The 19,117-nt window shown below is 31.4% G+C and overlaps 2 protein-coding genes across 2 annotated transcripts; both read right to left on the reverse strand.

The window, feature by feature from the left end:
- Positions 1-569: 569 nt before the first annotated feature.
- LOC145097999 (uncharacterized) lies at positions 570-6,967 on the reverse strand. The gene is made up of 4 exons (XM_079035687.1): positions 6,752-6,967; positions 6,038-6,677; positions 5,578-5,955; positions 570-712 (listed from the first exon to the last, which is right to left on the reverse strand). The coding sequence occupies exons 1-4, from the start codon at positions 6,965-6,967 to the stop codon at positions 570-572; spliced, it is 1,377 nt and encodes a 458-aa protein (XP_078891813.1).
- Positions 6,968-14,464: 7,497 nt separating this feature from the next.
- On the reverse strand, positions 14,465-16,102 carry LOC145100933 (uncharacterized). The gene is made up of 5 exons (XM_079038075.1): positions 15,666-16,102; positions 15,211-15,367; positions 15,061-15,111; positions 14,876-14,968; positions 14,465-14,804 (listed from the first exon to the last, which is right to left on the reverse strand). Exons 1-5 carry the CDS (start codon positions 15,848-15,850, stop codon positions 14,727-14,729), a joined length of 564 nt encoding a protein of 187 aa, XP_078894201.1. The 5' UTR covers positions 15,851-16,102; the 3' UTR covers positions 14,465-14,726.
- Between the last annotated feature and the right edge of the window lie 3,015 nt (positions 16,103-19,117).

Genomic DNA, 19,117 nt, shown 5'->3' on the forward strand with positions numbered 1-19,117 from the left:
AACCCGCATTTTGGTCCCTGTTAAATTTAATATCCACAGTAAGAAAATTAATTTGTGTCATGTAAACACGAGGGTTTAAATTTGAATGACGGTAAGAACATGATACCAAATACGGGCAAGCGTAGAACAATCTTCCTGGGTTTTTAGCTGTACCCGAAATCCTAACGATACGTTCTCCTCCACAATTGCAGTATGCCATTAGCCTTCTTATTCTTTTAAATCGGAGTTACTTTCTCAGTTAAATTTTTTCATAATGAGTGACACCCATTTATAGAATAAATCATATTACGGACAATTCTTTTTTACTATGAAATAAACTGGTTTGACTATGAATTCATAAAAGTTCAACTATGGAATGGAGACAAGTACATTCTGTAGTATTGTCATGTCGGTCAGTGAAATTTGACTATGAAATGAACTGGTTTGACTATGAATTCAAAAAGGTCAACTATGAAATGCAGACAAGTACATTCTGTAGTATTGTCATGTCGGTCAGTGAAATTTGACTATGAAATGAACTGGTTTGACTATGAATTCAAAATGTTCAACTACGAATTTAAAGGGTTAAACTATGAATTTTGATCAGTAGAGATACAATATCTTCTATTTATAATTTCATTTGTGTGATCATTGTAGAGCACAATTATCGGTATTGAAAATGAGTAGTCACAGCCAAAGAACCTTTTCTCAACTACCAATTTTCTTGCATAACCTTCAAAGAACAAATCCTAATACCTTCACAGCCATTAAGAAAACCGATAACAACCGCTTTCAATTCTGTTTTGTGGCTTTAGGTTGCGTGGTATAACATACTTCTTTTATTGAGTTATACAATATTTCATGGTAATCTATGTCGATTAGTTCTTACATAACACTAATATGTCTTCGTTTTTATGTAGATTCGTACCTTCCTTAGGTGCATGATACCGCTGATATATGTGGGTTATTTACCCCTTCTTGGGAGCTTTCTGACAACAATGTACTTCGCAGTGGCTTTAGATGGAAATCATGAGCCACTACTCTTAGCACTTGGTTTGGGAACCTTACAGTGTGAAGAATCATGGAGATGGTTCATGATGAGGTTAAGAGATTGTTTAGGTGAGGACACAGAGGTTGGTTTCATAAGCAACATGTGTGATAACATAGACTTTGGTGTTGACAGTGCCTACCCGGATTCCTATCATGGATATTGTCCTAAAGATATGGCTCGAAAGATACGTGAGTCTATCAGACATAACAATACGGAAGTCGAATCGTTGTTTTGGAAGTCATGCAATGCATATAGCGTTGATGATTTTTACTTGTGTTTCGAAAGGTTGCAAAGTACATGTAGGCAACCACCTTTCTGCACCTTGCTTATGAGTCCAATTTACTGGCTTGACGATATACCGATTTCAAAATGGACAAGAGCATTTTTCCCAAAAATACGTTACAATGTTAAATCGATTGACGTCCCTGAAATTTTGCAAATTATATCCTCACGTGAGTTTCCTATAACAACGATAATTGAGTTAACCACCACGTCGATAAAATCAAAGTATGCTGAACGGGCCGAACTGGCTGGTAAGGGAGATTGTTATGTTTTGTTTTTTTTATTGTGCTGCTATTTTTATTAAAATATCAAATTTTACAGGGAGGTTGTCTGGTGGGTTGACCCCTTACGTTGAGAGTAAGGTTCAAAAAAGTCTCAGCAAGTCTTACAATTGTAATGCAAAACGTTTGTATGGGGATACATTTGAAGTCCATGACACTTTTGCCACCAACAACGTACAACTTGAACGAAGGGTATGTAGTTGTGGTAAATGGCAAAAAAGCGGTATACCATGTGGCCACGCTATAGCATGTCTAAGAACCCGTACATCTGAGTCCATTCAGAGAATGGTTGAATACAAGTTCACTAATTATGTGTATCGAGTTGCATATGGATCTGAGTTGGTGAATGGTATACCATCATATGAGCATTGGGAAATACCAAATGAAACGGTGGTCCTGTTACCTCCCTCAATGCAGTAGTTATTCATGTAGCACATTTATGTTTTATGTAGTATTATGTATTAGTTTTTTATGTACTCCGTTTTTATTTTACTGCTGTGTTACGTATTAGTTATCCATGTACCCAGTTTATTTTTTATGTCGTATTATGTGTTAGTTATTTATGTACCCCGGTTTTATTTTATTGCTCTCTAAATATTGGCTATTGAGGGAACAACATACATTAAAAGAAATGGACGTTTATTAAATAGTAACGACTAGACACATACAACAAAAAGCAACTTAAATAACGAAAAACAATTAACTTAACCAACATGCATATTAAAAATAAGGGACATTCTTTAAAACATTCCATGCATCTAAGTGGGTAAACTCGCTACCATCGTATTGAAAGCGGTATAGTTCCAAAGCCACCTGCCGTAGAATGTCTTCATCCGTATTTGCATGTTCGTTATCCAACTCGTTATAAATACATTGAAATTGTTTCACCTTCATTTTCATATTCAGAAACTTCGCTTTGACATCTCTTCTTCTTCGATATTGAGTGCGGTTCATTAAATGGTGAAACAAATGACAGACACGAGACCAAAATGATCCAGCACGAACTTGTGGGGGACCCGATGGAAAATCCACCTCTACAGTTGTAATCCAAGCTTGAACCAAAGCGACCTCCTCTGCGTTCCTCCATATATGTGGTGAGTCCATAATTGCAAGGAGGGAAGTAATAGAATACAATTACAACGGATATTGAAATCTATTTATAACGACTCCTTACTTTCCTGGTGCAATGAGTTGTCAACTCAAACAGCAATGTATTGTGTTGTCATTCAACCGGGGATGAATTGTCAACTCGAACAGTGATCTGTTGTGTTATAAGTATAGTACACTGCATTCGTCAGTTAATTTTGACTATGAATTGCAGACATATTAGAAGTTTGAACTGCGATTTTGTGTAGAAACTACTATAAATTGACCCTAAGTTACACGCAAAACGTTATTAAATTAACCAATATAGTTGTTCAAATATTGTTTTTTAGATTCTACCCTCTTTGTTTCAATCCAAATGACTTCTATATCATGGAGCAATGAAGAGTTCTTGGTTCTTACACATGCTTATATTCATGTGTACGAGACAAGCAAGTTGAATGATCCAATGTTTTGGAGCCGTCTAACAAATATTTTCAATGCTGCAAACCGAATGGCTACAAGAAACGATCGTGACGAACTAGACATCTTAGCAAGATGGTATGAAATGAAAACCGAAGTTCTATTATTCAACGATCTTTATACCAAAATTGACGACGCCCGTCTAAATGCTACTGAGGATGTCATCTTGGAAGCTGCTAAGGAGGAATACAAGTCATTAAGTAACGGGTTGGAATTCCAGTTTGAAGCCCCTTGGAATATTTTGAAATATATCCCGTTTGTTTAAAATCTATTTTAGTTTATTATTTGAGTACTAGGTTATTTTCATGTACTAGGTTATTTTCATGTATTTCTTATGTATTTCGTATGTATTTCGTTTGTTTAAAATCTATTTTAGTTTATTATGTGAGTACTAAGTTATTTTCATGTATTTCGTATGTAATTCGTATGTATTTCATATGTTTAAAATATATTTTAGTTTAGTATGTGAGAAACTCGTATGATTAAGTTGAGTTAATATATATATTTTACTTTATTATGTGAGAAACTCGTATGATTAACTTGAGTTAATAAATGGCCATTGCATTAGTTATCAAAATATATTAGAATACATTAGTAACAAGATTCCATGAACCATTAAAACATCACAACAATTACATGAAAAAAACGACATAATACGAACAAAGCATTAACGTAAAACACAAGTCCATGGCTTATTCTTAACACAAATTAGAGCGGTCTACTTGAAATATTGTTTATCTCTAACAACCTTCCAAACTTCCTCATATTCGAAGTCTCTGCCTTCATGCTCAAAGATGTAAAACTCTGTAACAACTTCCAAGAACTCTTCTTCGTCACGACAACGAACATTGTTACGTTTCGCATAACTACATGCTCGATTGAACCATGTCACTTCCTCCTTTACATCCGTCCACTTAGTAACAACATCTGATTTTTCTCTTTTTTTCCCTTCTCCCATCTCATGGTTAAACAAAGATGTGATGCGACTCCATTCATCACCAATTAGGCAATGCGGGGGAGCAAGTAACGGTTCACCATCCTTAACACTTAGCCAGCACCGTGTTAGAACTAACACCTCGTTTGTCGTCCATGGCCTTTCAGAATTGGAACCAGGTAATTCATTCGAAGAACTTGCTGCATTCGACGACATTTCTAATAATGGGAATTCGTTTCGTTTAGGTGATTTGGGTGTTTGGTTTATAGATCTTAAACATCTATTTATATAAATAAATAGACTATGAAATAATACTTTGACTACGAAATGGTTATATTTGGACTACGAATTTCAGCTTTATGCAGTGTTTTGTCATGTCAAACTGTCATTTATCTCTTGTCACTTAAGGGACCCACTGGGATGTGCAGGTTACTACAGTGACTTGTCATTACTGTCTAGTCATTTCAAAGTTGGACTTCTCATTACTGTCTAGTATGTATAAATACCACTTATTGCTCCAGTTTAATACAACATCGATTTTATTATGAGTTCCTCACACAAATTCGAAATTTGCTCATGCAACGAAGTAGATTGTTACTACTGTGATTCGGTAGACCCTTTTTTTACACCCTCTTCAGTCGGGTCATATATGTCACATGAAAATTTTGAAGAATTAAAGAAGGCTGAAGCACAACAAGAAGAGGACAAAGAGTCATCCCGACTTCTCACTCAACTTGCTAATGATATAGGTTCGGAATGCAAACAAGCTGAAGAATGGATTGACCTCAATAAAAACAAAATCAAAGAGCATAAAGATTGGATAAAAAAGAGTAAGAAGGCAATCAAAACGACTGAAAAACGGCTTGCTGAGAAGGATGAGCAGTTGATACACATTATGGTAAAAAAGGATCGTTTCGAAGACAAAATGAGAATTAGGGATGACTATATAACAATGGAGAAAGAGAAGTACCCGTTGCAGTTCCCTGAGTTTAAAAATTAGTTATAAAGTTGTTGTAATATTATCATGAAACAGATTAGGTTGCCAAAGGATCGTTTGTTGTTTTTTTTTAAATAACATGTTGTAACTGTTAAAATAAATCTGCAAACTATATTTTATAATATAAAGGCTTCATTCATTGTTATAATCAACAAACTTAACTAAAATATGAAAGCATAGCAATGTCTTGTAAGAGTTAATAAAAATATTACAATACATAATAAGCTAACAACTCGTCATTACTCTTAATTTCAAGGTTGTTTTATATCAAAATCAGCGTTATGGGTTTGTGAGCAACCCGCTGAACCACCAATATTATATGCCATTTCTGCAGTAGAAATTATGTGACCTGCTCTGCTACCAGACGCCCTTCCAGTACAATTATTTCTCGTGTGTCCTAGTTGACCACATGTAGAACACTCTTTTATAATTGGACCCTCGCCTTGGGATGGAATGCGGTCTGTGTTTCTTGGCCTGCCTGGCTGACGTTTATCCATTATAGGTAGCTTAACAATCATCAAATCATCGGGGATCTCCCATTCGGATGGCTTCGGCAGAGGGTTTATTGATTCCTCATATGTTTTCCTCAGTGTTTCGGTAAAGTAAGCATTTAATGCAAACCTCGAGCAGTCTTGGTAATTGTTCACTGTTAAACATCTTATGACATGACCACAAGGTATCCCATCAAGTTGCCAATGCCTACATGTACATGTCATATGTTGAAAATCAACAATCACATTTTGTGCCCCCTTTTTGACCTCGCATTTCGTATTTGAGATCATGCGAACATCCCATTTGGTAAAATTTTTCTTGTTTTCTTTTACAACTTCATCCGCCCAAGGGGTAAGGGTTGTTGTTGCTTCCGCTAAAAAACAGCCAAAATGAAGAAGTTAAAATCAATAACATCGAAACTAATAAAACATTAATATTACAAATTTACGTAATACCTGCAAAGTTACGTCTTTGAAACCACCATTGTTGCATTGTAGCACGAAAAAAATCAATCAACATAAGTATTGGCACCTTACGTGCGTGTCTAGATAATGCATTTATAGACTCCGCACTGTTGGACGACATAAGATTGTATCGGTTCCCTTTAAAATGTGCCCTTGACCAGGTTTCTGGATTTATACTTTTTAAGTACTCCCATATTGGTTCTTTTGTCTTTTTCATAACATCCATGGCAGCATCAAAAGCATCAACTGTGTACGCCCTACACGCCTCCCAAAAAATTCCTTTAACCGTCTTACTCTTGCCGAATCTAGATACTATGTTGAAATACAAATGGACACCACATATTCCATGATGAGCGTGAGGAAAAATGTTGGCAACGGATGTTGCTATAGATGGAGACCTATCAGATATAATTGTAAGCTCCTGCATATTTCCTATGCAATCACGTAGTTTTTGAAAAAACCATGTCCAAGAATCAGTACACTCATTTTTGCATATACCATATGCAACCGGTAATATTTGATTTTGTCCGTCCTTAGTAACTGCAAGTAGCATGGTACCTTTGAACTCGCCCTTTAGGTGAGCTCCATCTACTACTAGGGTCGGCTTACAAAAATTGACAAAAGCTCGTACCTACAATACATTGTATATCTATTCAAATACACCAAAATAAATATTAAAAAAAATTAGGACATGATAATACTAACCGAGCAACCGAGTGCGACGTACAAAAACTCAAACCGATCATCAGCATCTGTTTTAATATGTGTGACAGTACCCGGATTATGTTTGGCCAAGTTGTGACAATACGCCGGAAGTTTGGTAAAAGAATCCTCTTTCGTACCCCTTAACGACAACAATGCATATTGCTTCGCACGCCATGCCTGATGGTATGAGATATTGATATTCAATTGAGCATTCATATCATTAACAATTTCTTTTCCCCGATAAACTCTACTATAGTCTTCCGCCAAAACATCAGCAACATATTCACCCAAAACATATTTGTTTGCTTGTCGATGATTAGGTTGCAACAATGTTGAAGAACATGTGTGTACATCAACAAATTTATTCACTTGGAAAAGTCCATCAGTATTTTTAATTGCTTTTGCTCTTAGTAACCAAGAACAATTTTTCGAAACACACACAGCTTCATACCTTGATTTGGTGGATCTACTTGTCCTCGTCTGGAAACCTTCTCGAAGACATTTTTTACCAATACACCGCTTTAAAAGTTCTTTGTTTTTAAATATACTCTCACATTGAATCTTTTGAAGATTAATGTCTACCATCTGTGTTGGGATATCTTCATTATTATCAACTGGCCATGCTGGTACAGGGGGCATACCGTAAAAAAGGTTATCGGGATACTTAGCTTTAACTTCATCACCCAACTCATCTCTATCGGAATTACTTTGTAGTTCGGTTATATCTAAACATACATCACCAACATCAACATAATGCCCGTAAACATGATTTTTTTCATTTTTTTGAGTTGAATTTTTTTTCTTTTTAGTTTTATCTACCACACGCCTATTCATAAGTTTAACTTCTTGTTCGGCAACATCATCACAACGACCACCAACATGATTAAGATATGTACCAACATCATCATCACCAACATACTTGTAATTCTCGGGATCCACATATTGAATAGGTGAATAACTAACATTAACATTTTCAGCAACACTGTGAAACTGAGGTACACTAGGAGTATTGAAAGTACCTATCGGATCGTTGCTCCCTTTAAAACTGCATAAATTACCAACAACTTCGTTTCCAATTTCACCGCCCCCATTAACCTCCTCAACTTCATCAACCACCACAAACACTTTCACAGCCCTTCCTCCACTACATTTGATTACGTTTATCAACATTCTAACATTCACGTCTTCAACTATAGCTATATAATAATTTAATTCAGGATGGTGGAAACGAAGACTAATTCTATATTTGTCTAACAAACCAATTTTGCTTCTTACCATAGATACAAAATCACTATAACTAATATACTCAGAAAATATCAAAGCAAATTCAGAAATACCTCCCTGTGGACATATGTATTCCAGATTAGTTCCATTAACTTGCCATCTCCCACCGGTTACAAGACAAACCAAATATTCAATCATTTTTTGAGCAAATTGTAGAGATAGAGAGTATTTCACAAACCAAATAACAACCAAAATGATATTTTTTCTACAAAAATTTTTATATACCAAAGCCCATTTCGTAGTCAAACCAATTCATTTCGTAGTCAACCTTAAAAAAAAAAAAAAAAAAAAAAAAAAAAAAAAAAAAAAAAAAAAAAATTCATCATTTCGCAGATAGGATCAGAGGATTTCGCAGATGGGACCTATTCCATCTGCGAAATTACCCCTATTTATACCGAAAAAATTTAAAAAAAAAAAATTCTCATCTGCGAAAGTACAAGTGCCTGAAGCACAACTGTGCTTCAGGCACTTGTACTTTCGCAGATGAGATGCCCATTTCGCAGATGGGACCTTCTCATCTGCGAAATGGGTGGCTAAATATGTAATCCCGATTTTTTTTGGCTATTTTTGTAATGCAATTAGTGTAATTGGCTATTTTTGTCATTTTCTCTTTAGTATACACTAAACACATAATTTTAATTAATTTATTCTTTGCATGTCTTTTTCTCATAATTTTCACTTATTTCAATTTCAAATTCAAATAAAATTTATATTTAATCGTTCGTACTTAACATTTTGTTTTAATCAACTCGTATATTATAATATACGGGTCTCACAACTAGTTAATTCAAATAACTATATATTATAACACCGGTCTAAACCGTTTATTAAAAAATAAATCATTATTTTTATTTGCATCGGTTTTGTAATTATATATAAATTAAGTAATAACGACAAAAGATAGTATAGATCAACATCTTTTAACTTGGATTAAAGTTTTAGCCGTCATCATCAAAACTCAACATGGATCATTTATCATCCACTTGATGTTTTAATTTGGAACAATTAATTAACTTTTGCTAGAAGATACAAAAATAACTACTTATAACTTAATATATTTTGCACATGCATGTGTAGGATCGAAGCATGTGACTTAGGGACTCTAGGACGGAAGAACTGTTATTCCAACAGTTGTTTTTTGTCAAATTTTCCTCTAATTTAATATATAGATTTTTAAAAGAGCCCTTGCCTTTGTGGAGACAAATAAGACTCAAACAGATATAACGCTTTATAAGCCATATCACTTCGACGATGTGAGATACGTTAAAGATTATTATACACTAGGTGAATGTCCGCGCGTTGCAGTTGAAGTGTTTACAAATATATGATTTTTTAAATATAACAATAACGTTGTTGTTAAATTTAATATAATAATTTGTATATACTAAATTGTTATAATATACTAATTATTTTGAATTATATGATAATATATACATTTACTATAATTTTATAATCTCAATCGTTTGAATGACTTCTACCCGCGACTTAGACATGAATAAAATTAAATATAATATATGATTTGATGTTATATATAGTTGTTTTTATTGTTAATTAATTTTTTAAAATTTATTTTGCTTAATGTTTTAATTTCTATCATTATAATTATTTAAAACATCAAACATTGTTTTTTTTTATTTTAAAGCTAACAATATAATCATTTATATAGAGTTGTTTTTAACTATTGTTATTGTAAGGGGCTGTTTGGCAGGATCTGAATTTTTAAGATCTGAATTTTTAAGATGTCTGAATTTCTAAGAGGGTCTGAATTTTTAAGATCTGAATTTTTAAAATGTTGTTTGTTTGGAACATCTGAATTTTTGTGTCAAATAATAAAAATGACCATTTTACCCTCTTAACAAAAACAACTTGAAATACATATAAAATTGACATGTTCTAAAATCTAATAATATATATAAGCAATTTTTTGTCAATTAAAACTAAAATTAATATCAAAGCACACACAAAAATCATATCCATATGTATAGTTATAATTTCTTCACCATAACATAAATAACTTCTCTCGAGCATTCCATCGAACACCTCATGTGCATAATTCATTATATAAAATCGAATAGTCTTGCATACACAATCAACAAACCAAATACATTCAAAAAATTATGTGAACACTAAACACCTTTATAAAAAACACTTTACAGATTGTATCCTTTAATCTTTGGATAATGGAAATAATAAACAACATTTGTATAACGAAATTCATCTATAACGGAATGATAGTTTGGGAACCTTGCTATCTCATGTTTTCTACCTGGAAATTTACATCAGAATTAAGAAACAATATGAACGAACGAAATCATCAGAAATTGTTATATGTTAAAAATGGTTCCACATTTTTGTAGAATAAACAGTAAAAATTTTACTGCGATTGAGGGGAAGGAGTAGGCAGTGGCGGTCGGTGTGCGAGGGGAAGAAAGGCGGCGTCTCTAGCCGGAGGGAGGCAGAACGGAGTGGGGGTGAGTGGGAGGAGAAGGGGCGGTGGTGTCGACGGTGATCTGCGACAGAGGTGGTGTGTGCGCCGGCCGGCAATGGTCCTCTGTGAAGTGCAACGGAGAGGATGGAGGCGGGTCTTTTTGAGGGCTGCAAGAAAAAGAAAGGAGGGTGAAGACTGAAGAGGATAGGTTAGGAAAAGTGAAATACGCGTGCCTCTTTTTTCTTTTCAGATGCATACTCATATCTGAAATATTAAGAGTCTTTTGAAAAATTAAGAGGCAAAAAATAAGATGCTGTCAAACACTCTTAATTGAAAAAATTAAGATATCTCTATTTTTAAGAGGCATTAAGAGGTAAACAAACAACCCCTAAGTTATTTTAAGTTACTTAATTGGAAACTTTTAACAATTATAAAAATATATTTAAGAAATATTTTAGATAAATTGAAATTACAATTTATTTTTTGCTTTTATAACTACAATTCATCACTTTTAACTATTTACAAAATATTCTCTAGTTTTTTTTAAATGGAACTGAAATTTATATTTTAGTTGACATTGTAATGCGCAGAAACACCTATATAGTTGAAGTCTTTACAAATATATATTTTTTAAAATATAACACTAACGTTGTTGTTAAATTTGATATAATAATTCATATATTAATTTGATATAATATATTGATTATTTTGAATTATATGATAATATATAAATCTATTATAACATCATAATCTCAATCATTTGAATGACTTCTACTAGCGAGTTACACATCAATAAATTTAAATATTATATATGGTTTAATATTATTTATCGTTGTTATTTTTAACTAATTTTTTAAATTTTATTTGCTTAATGTTTTAATTTCTATCATTATAATTATTTAAAACATCAAACATTATTTTTTGATTATAAAGGTAACATTATAATCATTTATATAGAGTTATTTTTAACTATTGTTATTATAAGTTATTTTAAGTTACTTATTTGAAAATTTTTAACGATTATATAAATATATTTAGGAAATATTTTAGTTAAACTGATATTACAATTTAGTTTTTGCATTTATCACTATAATTTATCACTTTTAACTATTTATAAAATATTATTTGGTTTTTTAGTGGAACTAAAATTTATATTTAAGTTGACACTGTAATGTTATATTTAAATTAACAATTTAAGTATTTTGTCAAAACTATTCAAAAATTGTAGTTTTAAACTTATAATGGTTTACATGCAACAACATTTTAAATCTAATAAATTAAGTATAATATGTTAAAATTTATAGACGTAACTTTATAAATAAAAGTAAAGATATTATTTTAAAATTGAAATTTAGTCTATTTATGATTACACTTTAGGTTTGATATTTATTTAACCTTATTAACCAACTTACAATTATTATTAGAAAGACACTACAATTTATCACTTTTAACGATTTATAAAATAATCTTTGGGTTGTTTAAGTTAAATAAAATTTATATTTAAGCTGAGCCTATAATGTTATATTTCAATTAATAATTTAATTATTTTATACAAATTATTCAAAAATTATACCTTTAAAATGATAATGGTTTACATCCAACAATATATTAAAACTAATAAATTAAGTATAATATGTTAAAAGTTAAAAAACATAATTTTATAAGTAGAATTAAAGATATTATTTTAATATTGAAATTTAGTTTATATATGAATACACTTTAGATTTGATATTTATTTAACCTAATTACCAAATTATAATTATTATTATAAGAAAATTGAAAAGTCATGGGAGTTTCAAATGAATGTGGTGAAAGGAAAAAGAATTGGGGTTTCAAATGCATGAGATTCAAGAAAAAATGCTAGCTTTATAAGTATGTATGATAAGTTAACCGATAGTTATTTCTATGGTCATTAAGATCTCATTTTTTATCATTTTAAAATCATATAAAATAAAAACAATCGATCACGTTAGGATATATCTTAAGTAATATATATTGGAATCTTAGGATCCCGGCTATGATATTAAGATGTTAACCTGATCCGATCTCATATTTTTATTCTTTATAATATAGGCAAGGTTTAAAAATTCATCTATTTAACTTGAAATCGAGCATCATATGTTGCAAGAACTTTCATAAAACATCATCATTTCATTCATTCATTTCGAATTAGGCGGAATATCGTGACACTCATGTCATTCTCTTTGTATTTATGTGTTTAGCTGTACTTGATCTTGAGGATCTTGTTTCTCTTTTTTTAAGATGATTTCTTTCTAATTTTTGTTGTTTACATCAATAAGAAATGTAATTCATGCTTAAAAAGTTAAAGTTAAAGTTAACTCCATCTTCGATGTCTTAATCAATATCATGTCATAATGACTATTGTAGAGACTAAGACCGTGTGAGCAAATTTGAAGACTACTTCATTTTGGTAGAATATTATAATTTTCATCCGAACTTTTTTTTTGGAATAACAATTTTGATCCGATCTTACGATCACAACTTAGACAAAATCTCGATCTTAACATCATTATTATTCAAGTAAAAGTTAATTAAAATACTTGTCTTAACTCTTAAAATATCATATTGTATATTAGTATAAGGGCAGTTTCTTTTTCCTTGAAAATTCTAACAAAATATGTTAAGTAGTTGGGAACTCAGGATCTATAATGAAGTTTTGGAAAAAATAGTTGAGATAAGTGAAGAAGGAAGTGTGAAAATGGTTTTCTAATAATTAGTATCTATAAGAAAAAGAAATTAAACAAAATTGTTATTTAAAATAAAATTTAAGCCGTTAAACACCTAGGTTTAAAATAAAAAATAAAAAATATATATAAAAAGAAAAAAAAAACATTTTCATTTTATTATTATTATTATTATTATTATTATTATTATTATTATTATTATTATTTTGAAAAAGGCAGAGAACAAATCGATTGTCAAAACTCGGACCTATCATTTGTTTCAGGCCCTAAATAATGAAATGAGTTAAAGAACTCTGCTTTACTTTAAATCTTTAATATAGTTTTCTCAAACAATTGGGCCGCTCCATATGTTTTGGACCAAAGAGGCGACAAACCACAATCCAGTGATACAAAAATCGATGTTTTAAACCGAGCAGGGTGTTCTTTTCTTCTGTAAAATAGCAAAACCAGTTTAAGAAAAAAAAATGGTTAGAAAAATCTAAATATAACTCTTTTAATAGTTTTCTAACTTCTCTACCGACTAACTTTCATCTAAGAAGAAATGTGACAGGTGAAGATTTTACTTAAGAAATTGATTGATAAGAAGAAATCTGTTTCAAGATCAATTGCTTTAATTCTTCTGACGTTATTGTATTATCTTGTCCATTGTTTTTCAAAATTGATTCAAGATCAATTGCTTTAATTCTTCCCAACTACCAATCGGTCTTCTCAAAGATTAAGATAATAAAATTAAATTACAAAAAGTCATTTAAGAAAGAAAAAAAAAATAGTTTTTTTTTTATCATATTTGTGAATAACTCATTATATTCTATCTCTCGGCAGTCAATGATATGTTTACCGGCTAAATTATCAAATATATAAACAATTGCAAGTCCTTTTTGTTATTTATTGTCAAAAAAGCTGTTAAAAAAAGCCATAGTTTAATAGTTTATGAGCCTATAGGTAACATTATTACAAATTAGTCGTAGATAATATGTAAAAAATATTATAATAATTGATAAATATACATTTTAATATTTTAAATTTAAATAATTCGACTATCCACACAGGAATATATATATACTTCTAATCATTTGATCTATAACCTTCTTTTATTATAACATCCTTTTATTAAATAATAAAATACATCAAAGATCATCTGATTATTACAACTTCAAACAAAACATCCTGTATTATTAGAGTTGATTATCTAATTCTGTTTATTTTATGTCAAATAATTCACGTTCAAGCACCCCAAAACACTTGTTAATAATAAATACATCATAAATCGACCATTATGTAATATGTTTCCATCGCTAAAACAAGACAGAGCATTGGCATCTAATTTCTTTAAAAAAGTCCAACAACATAATCCTTTCACCACATCATATATACTCTCAAACAACAAATTAAATGGTCACTAAAAGCACATCTACATAAAAAGAGTGTCATTTTACATATAACAAGATTAAAAAATAAAAAAAATAAAAACACCATCTCACATTCACATTTTGATTTTCACTACTATGGAATTGGAATCATTCATTCAAGATGCATATATTATATATATTACCAGAGCTCAAGCAGAACTACCAGAATAAGAGATCAAGTAAATGATTGTTGCTGTCATCGTGCCCAGCAACCCACCAGCAATAACCTACGAAAAGTATGTAAATAAAGATGAATCTTCACATAAAAATGACGAATATACCCTTTATGAAAACAGACCTGAGGAGGGGTGTGCCCAAGAAGTTCACGTAAAGGTATGCTCTCAGCTAAAGGATGTTCAGCTGGAAGTTCGTATACGATTTGATTCAAAACCTAAATTTTTTCCAATTTTACACATAAAGAGATGATATCTTTATACCATAATAATTCATAAAAATTTAATTTTTATAAGAAATCAAACAAACCTCTGCTTGACGCCCAGCTTGCAATCTTACACCAGTTGCATCATACATTACCTGACACAAATTTCCAATTTGAAAATAATTATCAAACCGACAACCATACAATAGAACAGTAGAAACGATGAAGAGGAAGAGAGAGATGATAATTCATACAATACAAGCTATGATGAGTGCAGTTGCGAAGGAAGAACCACCAAGGCCATCTTGTAAACCAACAGCAACCGCAAGAGCAGTGACTGTTGCAGAATGGGATGAAGGCATGCCACCAGATCCGATGAGTTGCTTAAGATCCCAACGATGTTCCCTAAACCTGCATATCTACCAAATCGATATAAGAGACTCTTAGCTTCTGTTTCTTTTTCACGAACACGAATAAATCGGGTAACTTATTCATCACGAATTAACAAAGTAGGTGATTCATGACGTAAAGCTGAGCTCACAGTCTCGGATAACAACAAACGAGTCTCTATCAACTCGCTAGATACGAAAACCAAGATTGGCGGATTAAACAAGCAACCGAATAGACAAAGATCATCATCCAGACGTAGTTTTCGCATACAATTAAAACTAGATTCGGGCCTGAATGATCGAAATTAACTAAACCGTACCAGGTGGTGAAGACCTTAATGGACTGCGCAAGAGCGAAAGCAGCGAGTGCAGAGAGTAAAGCATAGTTCATATAAACAGGCCGCGAAGATGAGGAAGAAGTGAACGACGGTGAGGTTGGGACTGAATTGTGGGATGTCGGCAACCATGAAGATGATGAAATTGCCAATTCACCTACTGGTCTCATCTCTGTATGAAGGTGGGTGGGTGGGTGGAAATCAGAAATTGATGATTTCGAATCGAAATTTGGGGAATTGGGTATTGGAAAACGTAAGGAAATATGAGGAAATAAGAAGCAAAGTTAATGTTTTTGGTTTAATTGTTGTGGGCAGAGGAAGAATCTTGAAGATGCTCTTTTTCCCTCTCTTTGAATTAAATAATCATTTGGAACCCTAATTCTCTAATGTCATAGAATATGCTATTGTTATTTCTTTTAGATACCTTCACATCAATAATTCACGACAAAAGCTTGTACGATGTGGTTGTATATGAGTATATCTATACTTATATCCTTTTGTGTTAATAGGAAAAACAATATTTGAACCTTGGCTTTCAATATCCGGTTTGGATTCAAAATAAACTCATTATTTAACTAAATTTTAGAAATCCAAATTGGCTTTAAGTTTTTCAAAGTGGTTTCGATTTGAGTACTTGTAGATCATACCTAACGAAATATTTTGGGTTTTGTATAATGCAAAATATTACAAAAACGCAACCAAAAGTAATAAAAATAAAATGATCGACTATATAGGCAACAAAACCACAACCATACAGATACAGAGTTGATAAAAACCCTAGGTTAAGGAGTCAATCTAGTTGTTATATGATAAAAAGTGAAATCTTGACAATTGACTTGACTTGGCTATTCTGGAACCAGCAATGTTCTCACTTTGCCAAATTCGAAGAAAAAAAAGATATATGATCCCGCTATTACTGTAAAGGAAAGATAAAAAATTATAGAATGTCTATGAGCCCTATGACCTTTCACTCCTGAAATGTGCCTTAATGCAAGGCTATATCTAGGGCTTTTGAAACCTAAGATCTTTATTTTTTATATTCGGGAACTTAATTTTAATCAAAGCGCCTTATCTTTCTGATCAAGTAGGTTTGAGCAAAGGCCATAACTATTATGATCATTGCCAAAAACACCGCAATTGACAAATCCACCTTAGCCTTGGGTAGTTGAGACTTTTAGGGAGAGCAAGGCCGTCATTTTCACTAAAGTCGTTGAACTGGATTCCATCTAAAAAATATGATTAGTTCATCTATATAAATGGATAGTTTTCAACTAGCTGAAGGCAAACGACATAATGAACCCACCCACAGTAGGGAAGCATTTATTCTGGGTGTAGGAAGGAAAGGTTAATGGACCAAAAACTTCAATAAGAAGGAAAGGTTAATGGACCAAAAACTTCAATCAATCCTATTGCATTGTAAAATCTCTTATCGAAGGCATTAGAAGTTCAACATATAGTGACAACGCAAAGCGATAGTGACAACACCAAGCGATGGAGTCTGTTTCAACAACTCCTCGTGAAGACGAAGGTCTACAATAAGACTTTGTAACTCTAAATTTATTAAAAGAAGAAGGATTGTAGGAGACTTATTAATATTTTCTTAATTTGTTTCATTACTGTTAATGTATTTATCATTATCAATAAAAAAAAATTGTTGATTCGATGAAATGTTGTTGAGAGATTATGCATATATCAATGATACATAGAAATTCATCCATGTATATTTTTTCAATGAAAAATTTAACTATTATTCAATATTTTTAGTTTTATTATTTTGAGAAAACTTGGGATGATTCTGCAATATTATTTTTTATTATTATTATTCTTGGTGTTACTCTTTTTATTCATTATTGTTATTTCATATTTGATTATGCTTCTTTTATCAATCTTATGTTTTATTTCTTCTTCTATTACTGAATAATTTGTCTAACCCGTAGATCAAATATGACTGAGTGATTCATGAACTATTTGATTGTTGATTATAAAATTCTTTTTTGTTTGAGTTTTATTTGATTCATATATTTCTCTCCGTATAAATAATGGAATTTTATTTCCTTTTAAAATGTCTCTTATTAATTGTTTTATAAAGAAAATGTTTTTGTTTCTTTCTTTTTTTTTACTTTTTTTTTTAAATCTTTGAGCTCTAAAATTTAATTTCTGATTTCGACTTTATAGTTTATACCTTTGAAAATAAGTTAAAAAGGCAGTTGTTTTGAGGAAGACCAATATGATATCTTGCTTCCATTCCAAAAATTGTTAAAAAAAAAAAACAAAACAAAAATCAGAATTCTCTTGTTGCTTTAGATCTCTATTAGAATCATAGAGTCCTAGTTTAGATCTTTACCAAAGTTTCAATTGAAAAGGATATAGGATTTTTATCTGAAAAAAATATTCTTAACAAATTATTAGGGAGTTTTATTTTGGAGAATTGAGGATCATTGGAGCTGCATTTTAGATAAATTCCTATATTCCAATCTTGGAAATTCCCATACCATTTCCAAGATTGTAGTGATAAAATATGGACAATATTCTTAGCTATTCTCAATAAAGGTAATTTAATATATTTTCTAAAAACTGATTGACCTAGTAACAAAACAACTCTTGTTTTGTGTCCATGTGGAATGTTCTCCAAGAATTCCATTATGTCGTCATGGTTATTTTATGTGTGTGTGTGTGCGAGTGAGTGCGAAGCGGACGGGGGATTGTTTATTTAAAATTTCAAAATTCAACTTTTCACCTAACCAAACTTTATTATTAAGAAAAAATGATTAGGTCACATATAGGAAAAGGAAAATCTTCTTTTATTTTTCCAAAAAAAAAAAGGAATGAGGATGTCCTTGATATGGTCCCTAAAAAAACCAATTCAGGCCTTTGAGTGCATAGTATATTCTATTCTTCCAATGTATTGTAAGATTATATTTATAACACACTTATATGCTTTTATACAATACATTATCGTTTTTTAAAATTTTAATATGTATTTAATTTTTTATAAGAATTTGATGAACAAAAAACAAAGTTTATATTTATAACTAATTAATATATAACAAAATATTATAAGTATTAAATATTACATTTAAATTATAATTAGTAGGTAAAAATAAACTAGAAATGTATAAATATATAAACAAAATGACTAAAACCGACAACGCAAAGTTCATCTCCATTTTGAGAGATGAATAATATAACACCACATTTGGTGTAATACTATTCATATAGATAAGCACGAAGCCCTGCTGGTCTACCATAGGAGGTCCCACAAGCCAAGAGGGGTGACCACTACCAAAGCATCTTCCAATTAGCTTGCAGGTAGGGGGAGTGTCACTGATATTTTGTTTGTTAGTCATTTCGTGACCATTATCCCCTGCAGGTTGTCCTTGTTGTTGGGAGGGGGACAACTTTTGGGTCGTATGTAATTCTCTGTCATTTTGGTCCAG

This window comes from Lactuca serriola, chromosome 4 (genome assembly GCF_051521515.1).
Source record: "Lactuca serriola cultivar US96UC23 chromosome 4, Lser_US96UC23_V15, whole genome shotgun sequence".
Taxonomy (NCBI): domain Eukaryota; kingdom Viridiplantae; phylum Streptophyta; class Magnoliopsida; order Asterales; family Asteraceae; genus Lactuca; species Lactuca serriola.